General features: G+C 39.1%; 2 protein-coding genes across 6 annotated transcripts in view; both read left to right on the forward strand.

The window, feature by feature from the left end:
- The window catches only part of LOC139759961 (uncharacterized), a 74,749-nt gene extending 64,132 nt beyond the window's left edge, over window positions 1–10,617 (forward strand). For 2 of the 3 annotated variants that reach the window (XM_071682663.1, XM_071682664.1), the window contains exons 12-14: window positions 2,258–2,509; window positions 4,043–4,107; window positions 9,802–10,089. In XM_071682663.1, coding sequence (XP_071538764.1) covers window positions 2,258–2,509; window positions 4,043–4,107; window positions 9,802–9,952 — 468 coding nt within the window. In that variant the 3' untranslated portion in view covers window positions 9,953–10,089. Of the gene's footprint in view, window positions 1–2,257; window positions 2,510–4,042; window positions 4,108–9,801 lie in introns of all 3 variants that reach the window. The other variant, XM_071682665.1, reaches the window with a different exon arrangement.
- A 3,448-nt stretch (window positions 10,618–14,065) lies between these two features.
- Window positions 14,066–16,027, forward strand: part of LOC139759962 (uncharacterized) — a 73,448-nt gene continuing 71,486 nt past the window's right edge. For 2 of the 3 annotated variants that reach the window (XM_071682666.1, XM_071682667.1), the window contains exon 1: window positions 14,077–14,212. The gene's annotated coding sequence lies outside the window, so the exon portion shown is untranslated. Of the gene's footprint in view, window positions 14,213–16,027 lie in introns of all 3 variants that reach the window. The other variant, XM_071682668.1, reaches the window with a different exon arrangement.

Consider the following 16,027-nt stretch of genomic DNA (forward strand, 5'->3'; position numbering starts at 1 on the left):
AGAATTTTAACAAGGAGAAACAGGAGGATGCAAAGCAGACTGACTGTCACACTAAATCTCAAAACCAAAAGCTGCTGAAACTCAGAAATTGGAAATATGCACAACATTTTTCCTAATGATGAAACCTTACCATTGTAGAATTTCATCAGGTAGAGACACCCATAGATGATAATAATGACAATATTTTAAGGAAACCAGATGCTTCTGCTGCCCTTCTCTTCCCTTCCTATAACCCCCCCATCACCATCCTCCAGCACCACTCACCACAGTTTTTTTTCAGTACAGTATGAAATATTCTTACCAAAATAATTTTACACTTTAATGAAATGTTAGTACATAATCTATGGTATGATTTCATATTTCAGGTAGTGTACCTCAATAAATGTCTTGGTTGTAATTTTATCTTGGTCAGGGGAAGAATTTTTGTTTGTAGACATGTATCTCTAATTGTACTAAGGAAGCCAGTGCCACATAGAAAGATTGCAAAACGGATTTTACAAGGAGAGTTATGAAGACTATTTCTGAGGCCACCCCCTTGAGGGAGTTCCAGAGGGGAACAGGCATCAAAGATATATTAAAGTGTATGATAGTGCAATTAAAGGGGTTGATGTGTGAGGAAGACCATCTGTGACATTGGGAAATAGAGTGGAAGAGTTCTGGTAGGAGAGAGATGTGGAAGAAAGGATGGAATGGCGTATACGAGGGATGCACATAACGACAGGGATAGGTAGAGACTTTTGTCGTGTTCAGCCCCTTAATGTAAGTTCCCTAAGGGAATGGATGTCAAAGATACAGATAGATAGAAGCCAGTAGGAAAATATGTTTTGAATTAGAGAACTTGAGTTGTGGTCAAATTTTCCATACTTCAAAGGATAGGTATACCTGATAAACCTACCATTTGAAATTCTGAAACCTTTTCATATATTAATTTGAATTTTTTTTTTACTTGTGTATGCTTTATTTATATTATTGAAAATCTTTCCCATTTATTCATGATCAGCAGACTTGGTAGATTTAAGCCAAATAACAAATGAACAGGGGTCCAGTGTACCACAAATGAATTGAACAGGTTTTGTAATAAGTGCTCTTGTTCATTACCAGTCAAAATATATTTATTCTTCCCAAAGCTGCATTGGAGAGGAGGACAATGCAGCTTCCCTATCATTGCACACAAAAGGTTAATTGTTCTATTTTATTTATTTATTTTGCTTTGTCGCTGTCTCCCGTGTTTGTGAGGTAGCGCAAGGAAACAGATGAAAGAAATGGCCCAACCCACCCCCATACACATGTATATACATACACGTCCACACACGCAAATATACATACCTATACATCTCATTGTACACATATATATACACACACAGACATATACATATATACACATGTACATAATTCATACTGTCTGCCTTTATTTATTCCCATAGCCACCTCGCCACACATGGAATAACATCCCCCTCCCCCTCATGTGTGCGAGGTAGCGCTAGGAAAAGACAGCAAAGGCCCCATTCATTCACACTCAGTCACTAGCTGTCATATAATAATGCCCGAAACCACAGCTCCCTTTCCACATCCAGGCCCCACAGAACTTTCCATGGTTTACCCCAGATGCTTCACATGCCCTGATTCAATCCATTGACAGCACATCTATCTATCTATCTGTCTATTTGTCTATATCTCTGATGTCCATTCCCCCAGGAACTCCCTTCAAGGGGATTGCCACGGCTAACCATGAGCTAGATGAGTGGTTAATAGATGTCATTTGCATTATTATTAGACTTGAAATATAGGTAGATGGTAAAGAAAATAAATACTGTAGTTTTTCTTGAGTTGCTCCTCTTTGATATGCATGAAAAATCAACATGATTGAGGTCTAGAATAAAGAAAAGAGGTGTCAAAGCAATACATTACACAAATGTATATCTAATACATATTCATCTTTAAGAACCAACATTTAAGATTTATAAATGCTGTAATTAGTATTGCTGTTATTTGGAATTATAAAACGATATTTAAAGTTTGGGTTATATGATATTTTAAATTTTGCTGTTATTTGGAATTTAAGATTGTTGATGTGACATAAGATGATATTATTATTAGTGTTGTTACAACTGAAGTTAAGATTATTGATAATAGAAATAACTAATGAAGGTTCTGTTTTTGTTCCCATGTTTAACTGCAAGACAATTCAATATTGAAGAGATTGTCAGATTAATTTGTTGAACACATTTTACAATTTATGACATTTTATATATTTTAGGAATTCAAAAATACCAAAGGGAAAAAGGAGGAGAAAAATAAACAGAAAGATGAGAAACAGCAGGAGGAAAAGCAGGAAGAGGAAGAAGCAGTAGTTCAGAGCAGTGATGAGCAGGGTAGTACTGGAGAAGTAAGTGTCGAAGACATTAATAACACTGAAAGTGTGGATGACACTGTAGATGAAGAAGATGTTGACACAAGTGGTGAAACTGCCAATGTTGCTGGCAAGGAAGAGGTTTTAGCCAATGAATCGGTTAGTGATAAGAGCCATGTAGATGTAATTGCAGTGATACAAAGAGATGAAATGATGCAGTCATGTTTGTAGTTAATTTTAAGTAATACATTTTCATGCACGTTCTGTGGGACTTTTCTCAACTAGATTAGCTCTAACCCAAGACCTTTTCTCTGCTTCACGTCACATACATGCAGTACTTAAGTCATAATCCTTGGGCATTATTTTAACAAATATGCAGTGTTTGTAAATCTTTTTTTTTAGTGAGTTTTTATCAAGAGAGTAAGGCATGTGGGCAATTGAGGTAGAAAGGAGGCTGAGTGGCTTCAGGTGAAGGATGGTCTGTCTCATGGATGTGTGATGTCACCATGGCTATTTAATTTGTTTATGATTGTGATGAGGGCAGTAAATGCAATGGCCTTGGAGAAGGAGCAGCAATGCGGTCTGTTGAGCATGAGGGTTTTCCCTGGGAGGTGAGTCATTTGTTTGCTGATGACACAGTGCTGGTGGTAGAGTTTAGAGATAAACTTTAAGTGCTGGTGCCTGAGTTTAGGAGATTGTGTTAAAGGAGAAGGTTATTTAGTCATTCAGTTTAGCAGTGAAAAAAGACAGGTTATTTAGTGTGAGGTTGAATTGAAAGAACTTTGAAGAAGTGGAGTGTTTTAGATACCTCAGGTGGATATGTCAGAGAATGGAACCAAATGAGCTGAAGTGAGCTCTAGGGTGGAAGGAGAGGCAATAGTCTTTGTCTTTCGAGTAATAAGTAGGAAGTATGGTTGCTATTTTTTTTTAAGGGCAAAGGTGGATATGTTTGATGGAACAGTTTTCCCGTCAGTGCTGTATGGATGTGAAGCATGAGCCTTGGACAAAACTGTAAAGAATTTTATGAGGACAATATGTGGTGTGAGGATGATTAATCAAGCAAGAAATAATAGGGTTTGAGAGAGATGTATTAATAAGTGGATTATGTTTGAGAAAGCTGAAGAGAATGTGCTGAAATGGTTTGGACATATGTATAGGATGAGTGATGAAAGGATGATCGAAAGAGGTGTACATGCCAGAAGTAGAAGGAACGAGGAAAAGGGGGAAGCCAAGGAGGAGGTGGAAGGCTGGAGTGAAAGATGCTTTGAAGGCTCAATGTTTGAATGCTCAGGAGGTTGCTAAATGTGCAAGTTGGAGCAATCAGGAATACAGGGGATGCCATGGTGTCAATGGGCTGAACCAGGGCATATGAAGCACTTGAGGAAAACCGTAGAAAGGTCTGTGGGGCCTTTATACATGATGCTAGTTATATCCACACACCATCAGTACACAGTTTCATGCAGTGTGGACCAGCCATTAGTTCTGGTCAAAAGTTTCCACAGATTTCCATCCCGGCTTGGGGTTGGATAAACTTGTATGTGCTTGCAGATTTCCTTAGTTATCCCATCTCATATTTGCATACATACACTAAACACCCCAGTTCATAAAAGAATTTTTTTACTGCTAGGTCTCTGTTTGTGACTGACCACTTCTTGCTTTCACTAATCTTTATGTTTGATATTCTTATTTAAGGATGAAAGAGAAGACGTGGAACAGGCTGAAGAAGGGTCTGAGCAGCAAGATGATGTTGAAAGCAGGTAAGTCAACTCGATTTTAAACCAATATGTTTGTGGATGAGTATTGAAGAATGGACATTTCTGGATTCCACAAGCAAGTAGTAAGACTTCGAGCAAGAAATGACCCTCTGTGGCTGTATCATTGATAGTGAATAGAAAGAAGTACATCATTGTTGAAGACTTTCCCATCCCCAAGGAACCCACCTAACCCTGATCCCTTAGTAGCCCTCTTAGAAATGGTTTTGGGTTGCATAAGTGACGAACTAACTAATGAAGAATATTTGGTTTAATAAAGTTAATCACTGCACAAGATTCTTTCAGGTAGAAAGTTATCAAAATTTTACCTGTGATTTTATTTTGCATTTGTATTTACACTTTAGTACAGTAATGAATTTTTTTATGTTACCAGCACAATTGTTTATGTAGAGAAAGAAAAATAGAATTTAGTTACCCATGGAGAACATATGCTTGCCTTCCTGCATCATGCTATCATTTCTTATTTGATTAGCCTTCCTCATACCACATTCTTTTCCAACACTCCCACCATCTTCTCTAAACTTGTGTCTCATGTGTGCTTACTTCCTGCTACAGTAGACCCTTCTGTAAGGTTCTCACACTACTTGGTAAACTGGCTATGCCCACTGGATGGGACTTTAGCTCATAAATTGTATTGATGTGTGGGCGACTTGAGTTAGGCAGTTGAGCTGTAAGTTTATAGTGCCATCATTGTGGTAGTTGCATCATGGGCATGAAGAGTCTTGGGAGGTGTTGAATTAGTGTTGTAGGGATGGGTGATGTCCCAAGCATTAAATATGAGTGTGTGTTTCATGTATATATGAGGAGTGTGGTATCATGTATGCTTGAAAGGGTGATGTATAAAACTCAATTCAGTATGCATGTGTTTTGTAGGAGGCTATATGTGTCAGAAGTGGAAGGAACAAGAAGAAGCAGGAGACCAAATTGGAGGTGGAAGGATGGAGTGAAAAAGATTTTGAGCGATCGGGCTGTGAACATGAGGGAGGGTGAGAGGCGTGCAAGGAATAGAGTGAGTTGGAACGATGTGGTATACTGGGGTCAACATGCTGCCAATGGACTGAACTAGGGCATAATAAACGTCTGGGGTAAACCAAGGAAAGGTCTGTGGGGACTGGATATGGATAGGGAGCATTGGTTTCATTGCATTACACATGGCAGCTTGAGACTGAATGTGAATGGATATGGCCTTTATTTTTGTCTTTTCTTTGCTCTACCTCACTGAAGCAGGAGGTAGTGATGCTGTTTCCTGTGGGGCAGGGTAACGCCAGGATTGGATGTAAGGCAAACAAGTATGAATATTTACATGTGTATATATGTATGTATATGTCTGTGTATGTATGTGTATGTATGTATTTATATGTGCATGTTTGGGCATTTAGTTATATACATGTGTATGTGGGTGGGTTGGGCCATTCTTTGGTCTGTTTCCTTGCGCTATGTTGCTAACGTGGGAGACAGCGACAAAGTATAATAAATATAAATAAATAATATATATGTTGATATGTAAATGTATATGTATGTATATGTGCATGTATGGAAACATGAAGAATGGCTCATCCACTCATATACACACACACATATATATATTTTATTTCATTTATTATACTTTGTCGCTGTCTCCCATGTTAGCAAGGTAGCACAAGGAAACAGATGAAAGAATGGCCCAGCCTACTCACATACACATGTATATACATACACGTCCACACATGCACATATGCATACCTATACACTTCAGTGTCTCTAGCTGTCATGTAATAATGCCCGAAACCACAGCTCCCTTTCCACATCCAGGCCCAACAAAACTTTCCATGGTTTACCCCAGATGTTTCACATGCCCTGGTTCAATCCATTGACAGCACATCATCCCCAGTATACCATATCATTCCAATTCACTCTATTCCTTGCACGCCTTTCACCCTCCTGCATGTTCAGGCCCCAATCGCTCAAAATCTTTTTCAATCCATCCTTCCACCTCCAATTTGGTCTCCCACTTATCCTCATTCCCTCCACCTCTGACACATATATCCTCTTGGTCAATCTTTCCTCACTCATTCTCTCCATGTGCCCAAACCATTTCAAAACACCCTCTTCTGCTCTCTCAACCACGCTCTTTTTATTTCTACACATCCTCTAACCCTTTCATTACTTACTCGATCAAACCACCTCACACCACATGTAACATCTCATGTCCATCACATCCACCCTCCTCCACACAACTCATCTATAGCCCATGCCTCACAACCATATAACATTGTTGGAACCCCTATTCTTTCAAACATAGCCATTTTTGCTTTCCAAGATAATGTTCTTGCCTTCCACACATTCTTCAGTGCTCCCAGAACTTTCGCCCCCCTCCCCCTCCTTGTGACCACTTCTGCTTCTGTGGTTCCATCCACTGCCAAAGCCACTTCCAGATATCTAAAACACTTCACTTCCTCCAGTTTTTCTCCATTCAAATTTACCTCCTAATTGACTTGTCCCTCAACCCTACTGAACCCAGTAACCTTGCTCTTATTCACATTTACTCTCAGCTTTCTTCTTTCTCACACTACAAACTGAGTCACCAGCTTCTGCAGTTTCTCACCCAAATCAGCCACCAGCGCTGTACCATCAGCGAACAACAACTGAATCACTTCCCAGGCCCTCTCATCCACAGCAGACTGCATACTTGCCCCTCTCTCCAAAACTCTTGCATTCACCTCCCTAACAACCCCATCCATAAACAAATTAAACAACCATGGAGACATCACGCACCCCTGCGGCAAACCAACATACATTGAGAACCAATCACTTTCCTCTCTTCCTACTTGTACACATGCCTTACATCCTCGATAAAAACTTTTCACTGCTTCTAGCAACTTGCCTCCCACACCATATACTTTTGATTCCTTCCACAAAGGATCTCTATCAACTCTATCATGTGCCCTCTCCAGATCCATAAATGCTGCTTACAAATCCATTTGTTTTTCTAAGTTTTTCCTACATACATTCTTTAAAGCAAACACCTAATCCATAAATGTTACATACAAATCCACACTTCCTCTACCACTTCTGAAACCACACTGCTCTTCTCCAATCTGATGCTTTGTACATGCCTTGACCCTTTCAATCAATACCCTCCCATTTAATTTCCCAGGAGTACTCATTAAACTTATACCTCTGTAACTTGAACACTCACCTTTATCTCCTTAGCCTTTGTACAGTGGCACTATGCATGCATTCCACCAATCCTCAGGCACTTCACCATGAACCATACATACATTGAATATCCTTCCCAAGCAGTCAACAACACAATCATCCCCTTCTTTAATGAATTCCACAGCAATACCATCCAAACCCACCATCTTGCCAGCTTTCATCTTCTGCAAAGCTTTCACTACCTCTTCTCTGTTTACCAAATCATTCTCCCTGACCCTCTCACTTAGCACACCACCTTGACCAAAACCCCTATATCTGCCACCTATCATCAAATACTCGACAAATCTTCAAAATACTCACTCCAACTCCTTCTCACTTCACCACTACTTGTTATTACCTCCCCATTAGCCCCCTTCACCGATGTTCCCATTTGTTCTATTGTCCTACGCACTTTATTTACCTCCTTCCAAAACATCGTTTTGTTCTCCCTAAAATTTAGTGATACTCTCACCCCAGCCCACATTTGTCCTCTTTTTCACCATACATGCACATATGCATATTTAGGGAAGAAGGAATACTTTCTACGCATTCCCTGTGTGTCATAAAAGGCAACTTAAAGGAGAGGGAGTGGGGGATGGGAAATCTTCCCCTCCCGTTTTTAATTTTCCAAAAGAAAGAACAGAGAAGAGGGCCAAGTGAGGGTATTCCCTCTAACGCTCAGTCCCCTGTTCCTGATGCTGCCAAGCTAATGTGGGAAATAGGGAATGTCTATGAAAAAATAGTATGATGGAGTGAAAAAGATTTTGAGCAATTGGGGCCTGAACTCAGGAGGTTGAGAGGTGTGCAAGGAATAGAGTGAATTGGAACAATGTGGTGTGCTGGATTCGACGTGCTGTCAGTGGACTGGACCAGGACATGTGAAACATCTGGAGTAAACCATGGAAAGGTCTGTGGAGCCTGGATGTGGATAGGGATGTGTGTTTTCAGTGCATTATTCATGACAGCTAGAGACTGAGTGTGACCGAATCCAGCCTTTTTTTGTCTGTTTTCCTGGTGTTACCTCGCTGAAGCAGGGGGTAGCAATGCTGTTTCCTGTTGGGTGGGGTAGCACCAGGAATGGATGAAGGCAAGCAAGTATGAATATGTGCATTTGTATTTATGTATGTCTTTGTATGTATATGTGTATATGTTGATATGTATATGTGTGTGTGTGTGTGTGGGCGTTTATTTATATATGTGTATATGAGTGGATGGACCATTCTTCGTCTTTCCTGGCACTACCTCACTGACATGGGAAACATTTCAACACCCTCTTCTGCTCTCTCAACCACACTCTTTCTATTTCCACATCTCTTTTACACTTTCATTAGTTACTTGATCAGATCTACCTCACACCACGTATAGTCCTCAAACATTTCATTTCCAACACATCAACCCTCCTCCGTACAACCTTATCTATAGCCCATGCCTCTCAACCATATAACATTGTTGGAAACCCTGTTCCTTCTAACATATCCATTTTTGCTCTCCGAGATAGCATTCTATCATTCCACACATTTTTCATTGCTCCAAGAACCTTTGCCCCCTCGCCCACCCTGTGACTCACTTCTGCTTCCATGGTTCCATTTGCTGCTAAGTCCACTTCCAGATATCTAAAACACTTCACTTCCTCCAGTTTTTCTCCATGCAAACTAACATCCCAAATACCTTGTCCTTCAACTCTACTGAAGTTAATAAACCTAGCCCATATTAACATTTGCTCTTAACTTTTTCCTTTTGCACACTGTTCTAGACTACAGTTTCTCACTCAAATTAGCCACCAGAGCCTTTGTAACTGACACCTTTTCTTAACCACATGGAGTTCATTTCTACAAGATCACCACTATTCAAAAGGAGTACCACAGAGGGAGCAAGAGTTAATGTCACACATAACATAAATTCCAGCTATTGATAGTGATTTTGTGATTCATTCCAAGCTAGACCCTTTTTTTTTAGGGAGGAATGGCACATGAGAGCATATAACAAGAACACAGAGGGAGTAAGAGTAATGTCTCACATATCATAGATTCCAGCTGTGCATAGTGATTTTATGATTCATTCCAAGCTATACTTTTTTTAGGGAGGAATAGCACATGAGAGCATATAACAAGTCCCTCATGTACTAGCCTAAGTCATGTAACCATTTTGTCGACCAACCCCTAAGGGTGGAGGAACTGTTTGATTGTGTGTGGAGCATTTGATGCAACCAGGATTCGAACCTATGTGCTCAACCATGGGTGGGCCATGAATGCATCACTGTCAGGAATGTTAACCACTACACCATGGATGTCCTTATTTTTTACATCTTTTCTATTATTGTAATCACATAGTGCATGCTTTTCTTTTGTGCAGTTCAGGTTAGTATGCTGATATTGTAAGCTAAGTGAGGTAATTTTTGCTAAAATTAGGAAACATGTAGAGAAAGCTGCAGATTTACGATAGTGCTGCAGGTGCTGTAAAGCCTATAGAATAACTGGGTTGACCATAATTGTCTTCACTTAGTGTTCGCATTGAGGAATCAGCTCCAGAAGAAGTAAAGGCCAAGGAAGTGAAAGAGGAGGTAATCCAAGAGACTGAGGAACAGCCGAAGATTGCACCTGCATCTCGTCGGAGGGGAAGAGGAAGAGGGCGGGGGCGCTTCATAAAAAACTAGATATGTGATTGGAAATCAGAGTGAACAATGTACTGTAAGGATGTGATTTTTTAATTGGTTGATAATCCAGTTTTATGTGATACACTGTTTTAGTGTCTTAAGAACAACTTTGCATTCAAAAATCCATAATTTAAGGAAAGATATTTTGTACAAATCTGAGTATGTTGTATCCTATATAATGCAGATGTGTGAAACAGTTTGTCATATAATTTTTGGCGGTTTATCCAAGAAAGTATAGTATCCAAAGACATGACGAGTTTGATTCGTCAGGCTGAACTACAACACAAAGGTTTTGTATGTTTTGAACTGTTTATGTGTCTTTAGTCTTTATGCAGCATTAAAAATTTGTACCCCCATAAATGCATTGGAGTAATGAAATGCAAGTGACACCTTCAGTTTTTAGAAGTACATGAGAGCTGTAACCCAGAATTTGCTAATAAAATTAGGATAATTTTGGGGTAGTAAGTAGGGTTTCAAAGGACCCAGTTTTGCTCATACTTAGTGATATTTTGTTACATCTAATGCAAGGGAAGACATTATGATTAGTTTGTTATTACTGCTGTTTCAAAGAAAATTTATTTAAAAAGTTGTCAAGAAAGTCTTTGTTAATTGAGTCTTTAGAATATGCAAATATGCTGTAACAGATTAAATGATATTAATGAATACTCTAGTGCATTTTGAATTCATCCCTTTTCAAAATTTTGTGCATCAGTATTCATCATCGTTACTGAAATTGTACAGTAGTTGTCTTAATTGTGAGATGATGAACATGGTTTTCAATGGTACAGTGATGAAAATTAGGCTTTTTTTTTTTTTTTTTTTTCCAGTGTAGATGAGAGCATTGAGTCATTCTAGTTTAAGTATTTGCAAGTGGCTGAACTGTAGCCATTTGATGCCACTGATTAGCAATATTAGGTTGATTATTGTATACCGTACGTTTCTTAAATTTAGTTTGATTTACGTAAAGAAGTAAAAGAAATGTTTTAAGCTTTTTTATTATCCTTTGTTAGGGGAAAGGAAAGTAGAGGTTCTTGATTACTGCAAGCTGTGAATAAAAAAGATGTAAGTGAAATTATGTTAGTATTGTTCCCAGTTTCAAATGATCACTCGTACCGGGAATATTTTGTAACATAGGAATGTTTTTTTTTTTTTTTTAATTTTCCAAAAGAAGGAACAGAGAAGGGGGCCAGGTGAGGATTTCCCTCCAAGGCCCAGTCCTCTGTTCTTAACGCTACCTCGCTATCGCGGGAAATGGCGAATAGTATGAAAAAAAAAAAATGAAGGAATATAAGAAGGGATGTGATGAAAGTTAATCAAAATACTTAACTTGCAGCAGTGGTATGAAATGAGACATACCATATACAGGATTTCTATACACTATATTTTTTTTCTGTTATACTTGACTGCTGTTTCCTGCATCAGCAAGGTAGTGCAAGGAAACAAAGAAAGGCCCAACCATTCATATACACATATATTATTATATTTATTATACTTTATTGCTGTCTCCCATGTTAGCAAAGTAGCGCAAGGAAACGGACAAAAGAATGGCTCAACCCACCCACATGCACGTCCACACACGCATATATACATACCATACATTTCAACGTATACATTTATATACACACACAGACACATACATATATACACATGTACATAATTCATGCTTGCTGCCTTTATTCATTCCCGTCACCACCCCGTCACACATGAAATGACAACCCCCTCCCCCCTCAAGTGTGTGAGGTAGCTCTAGGAAAGGACAACAAAATCCACATTTGTTCACACTCAGTCTCTAGCTGTCATGTGTAATGCACCGAAACCACAGCTCCCTTTCCACATCCAGGCCCCACAAAACTTTCCATGGTTTACCCCAGACGATTCACATGCCCTGGTTCAATCTACTGACAGCACATTGACCCCGATATACCACATCGTTCTAATTCACTCTATTCCTTGCACGCCTTTCACCCTCCTGCATGTTCAGGCCCCAATCGCTCAAAATCTTTTTCACTCCATCCTTCCACCTCCAATTTGGTCTCCCTCTTCTCGTTCCCTCCACCTCTGATACATATATCCTCTTTGTCAATCTTTCCTCACTCATTCTCTCCATGTGATCAAACCATTTCAATACACCGTCTTCTGCTCTCTCAACCACACTTTTTATTACCACAAATCTCTCTTACGCCTTTCATTACTTAATCAAACTACCTCACCACATATTGTCCTCAAACATCTCATTTCCAAAACACCAACCCTCCTCTGCAAAACCCTATCTACAGCCCATGTCTCGCAACCATATAACATTGTTGGAACCACTATTCCTTCAAACATACCCATTTTTGCTCTCTGAGATAATGTTCTTGCAAGGAAACAGACAAAACAATGGACCAACCCATCCAAATACACAGACATATACATAAATGCCCACACACACACACATATACACACCTATACACTTCAACGTATACATACATATACACAGACATGTATGCACATGTACATATTCATACTTGCCTTTATCAATTCTTGTCACCACCCCGCCACACATGAAAGAGAACTCCCCCACCCCCAGGGTGCATGCCAGGTAGGGCTAGGAAAAGACAACAAAGGCCACATTCGTTCACACTGTCTCTATCTGTCACATGTAATGCACCAAAACCACATCTCCCTTCCCACATCCAGGCCCCATAAAACTTTACATGTTTTACTCCAGATGCTTCACATGCCCTGGCTCAATCCATTGACAGCACGTCGACCCCGGTATATCACATCGTTCCAATTCACTCTATTCCTTGCAGGCCTTTCGCCCTTCTGTACGTTCAGACCCTGATCGCTCAAAATCTTTTTCACTCCATCCTTCCATGTCCAATTTGGTCTCCCAATTCTTGTTCCCTCCACCTGTGACACATATATCCTCTTTGTCAATCTCCTCACTCCCCATGTGACCAAAACATTTCAATCAATACACCCTCTTCTCTCTCAACCACACTCTTTTTATTACCCCACATCTCTTACACCTTCATTACTCACTCGATCAAACCACCTCACACCAAATATTGTTCTCAAAACATATCAGTTCCAACACATCCACCCTCCTCCGCACAACCTTATCTATAGCCCATGCCTTGCAACATGACTATTTTTTTTTTTAAGTATATTACTGACAATTACCCACAGAGTTGACATGGAACTGTGAGCAACGGCGCTGACTGAAGGTGATACCATAAGGGAGTATTCATTATTTCTCCCGAGATTTTTTTCCTCGTAAATTCCCTAAGTTATAATTTCACTGCGTTACAAATATTTTTTTTCTTAGGAAAATAGTAGTGGGGAAACTTAGGAGTGGTTTGTATCTCAAGTATCATATAACCAATAGTAGGTAGAGTTCTTCATAACTGCAAAGTATAAATGTATTCGCAATCAGCCCGTCAGAAATATTTGATATATTTCTAATTCTCGTGAACGTGCTTACTCTCAAGGGAAAATGAAAAAAAAATCGCAAAATGGTGCCAAACTTGAAGGCATTGTTAGTAACAAAAAAATATTCTGAAATTCACATCTTAATTGACAAATAAGAGAATAATTGAAGGATTAGTAGGTTACGGTGTGCATTCGGTCAATATGAATTCATTACAATGTGTAAATTACTCATTTTGGGTGTAAGCGAGTTAAATTCTTTCATCTTATCATCAAAGAGAGGAAGTGCTCATCAGATAGTCTGAATACTTTAATCATTTCCCCTACTCTACCTCCATGGGTATACACTGCGAGTGAAAATTCACCTTCAACAGGTTGTATAACTTGTATAATTGTCGTTGGACGAAAAGGAGAGCTATCTTGACGATACACTTGTCTCCAAACAAGTCTATCCTTTCCTTGTTAGTGCTTGTAAGTGCTGCTTTGAAGACATCAAAAACCCTGTAAATGAGGTCTATTCATCTGAGCAAATAGGCGTTTCAACATTTTGCATATGGGTTCACTTTTTTTTTATCTACAGACAAAATTCGGGTTTACTCTTTTTTTTTGTACGACAGTTCATTGATCAAAATTACATAATAAGCTAGTGCTCATAAAAGACAGTCGTTATAGGTACCGTAAGACTTTATATTCTATACCACTCACAATTTGTTGTTGTGACGCCGCCATTGTTGTTAACATTGTATTGGTCCATCGGCAAGTCGTACACATAAATGACGTTGGGGTGTACCTAAGAAGAACCTGAATTTGCAGACTTGGGCATTGGCAGAACTCAGTTTCTAGAAGGTAAAATCGGTGTCTACTTCTGATTTCATGTTCACTAATGTCTTGTATATAATGTGATGAGAAATAAAGTCAAACATCTCCATCACATTTTATTTTATTAATCGGGTCCAGATCCATGTTGTGAGGTTTTGAGAAAGCGATCACCTGAATATTGGCTCCCTGGCCTTTTATGTAATTTAAGGCTAGGTGAGGTTAGATTACATGAGTTTTAGACGTGGTGACAACCTTAACCTTATCTAACCTAATCTAGTGTTTAAATGAAAAAAAAAAGTTGCATGTGGGCCAGTGCGGCAAATCATCGGGTGCTCCTGAAAACATGTATTCCCGTCTTACGTACAGCGAAGTTTGTTATATACAAGAAGTGTGGGTTAAACCCACACTGCCTGAAAGGTAGAGTATTAGAGGAGTTGTAACCATGTCAGAAGCCACTTTTAGTATATTTGCCCCCCAAAAGTACTATAGTTCAGCATCGCTATTTGCATAGGATATTGAGTGATAGGTAAAAGTCTGTTTTAGCTCCTTAACAAAACAAGCTGTGAATAAAAAAAACTACTAGTGTTTTAGATGTTTTATGTACCATAGATTCAAAGGATTACAAAAATACCTTTGGGGATCATGTCGTGTATATTTGTTACATAGGTTTATGGATGCGCAAGTCTAGTTTAGCTTTGTATTGCTTTTAGGTTTAGGAAAAGGTATTATTATTGTGATGGCCACCAAGCCGTTTTGTTAGGTTTGGTTTGGTTGAAACAATTTTCCAATTGTTTTTGATTCCCTTGAATGATTTCCAACACATCCACCCTCCACTGCACAACTCTATCTATAGCCCATGCCTCACAACCATATTACATTGTTGGAACCACTCTTCCTTCAAACATACCCTTTTTTGCTCTCCAAGATAACATTCTCGCCTTCCACACATTTATATTTTTTTTTCATTAGCACTAAAATACACTGAAATCAATACTGGATTCAGATAACTCATGATGTTCCAAAAATTTACCTGCATTGTGTTTCTAGGAGATTGAAAACAGTGTTGAAGGTGAAAAAGAAAAGGTCCTTACATTGTGTTCATAAGAGATGCTATATCAGTATTTGATATAAAAAACAAATTTGTCAAACAGCATGTGCTCATTTTGCTTTAGTGCTCCCACAAGATGGGTCTCTAAAACATCAATATATAACTTAGTGAAATAAAGATAATTTTTTTTCTATTTTGTGAAATGAAAAAGACAATAAGACATTTGATGGTAAGATAGCAGTAAGTGCTAAAACCAGCATTGTGTTGACATGTTTCACCAGCTGTTGGAGTCGTCTTCACATTTGTATAGTGTTTCTAACCTGTTGTGCCAAGGGTGGAGTGAATGTAAGGTTATAATGTAGTAGTTTAGTGATGATGGCCTTACAGTTCAGGTCAGTGGTCCATTATGGTAGGGATTTATTGAAAAGCAGGGTTTAGAAAAGATCGCCTTCGATCTGATACATATGGGTCAGGTCAAAGGACTGAATGGGTTAGATCAAAGGCCAGTGGTTTTAGGTTTTAGGATTAGGTTTTAGGATTAAGATTAGGATGTAGTGAAGATGGGCTTTGACCTGGCCTGTAAGGTTCAAGTCAGAGGCTTGTGTTATCAAGAGCCTAATGAAGATAAGGGTTGGATGGAGATATCCTTTGACCTGATAAGGGTTTAGTAAATGTAGCTTTTAACTTTTTCTTTGTGGTGTTGATCATAGGCTTGTAAGGGTTAGGTCAAAGGCCAGTGTTCTCTAGGGTGTTTTGAAGGTGAGAATTTAGTGTTGTGCTGCAAGTGTGTGTTT

The sequence above is a fragment of the Panulirus ornatus genome, chromosome 34 (genome assembly GCF_036320965.1).
Source record: "Panulirus ornatus isolate Po-2019 chromosome 34, ASM3632096v1, whole genome shotgun sequence".
Classification (NCBI taxonomy): domain Eukaryota; kingdom Metazoa; phylum Arthropoda; class Malacostraca; order Decapoda; family Palinuridae; genus Panulirus; species Panulirus ornatus.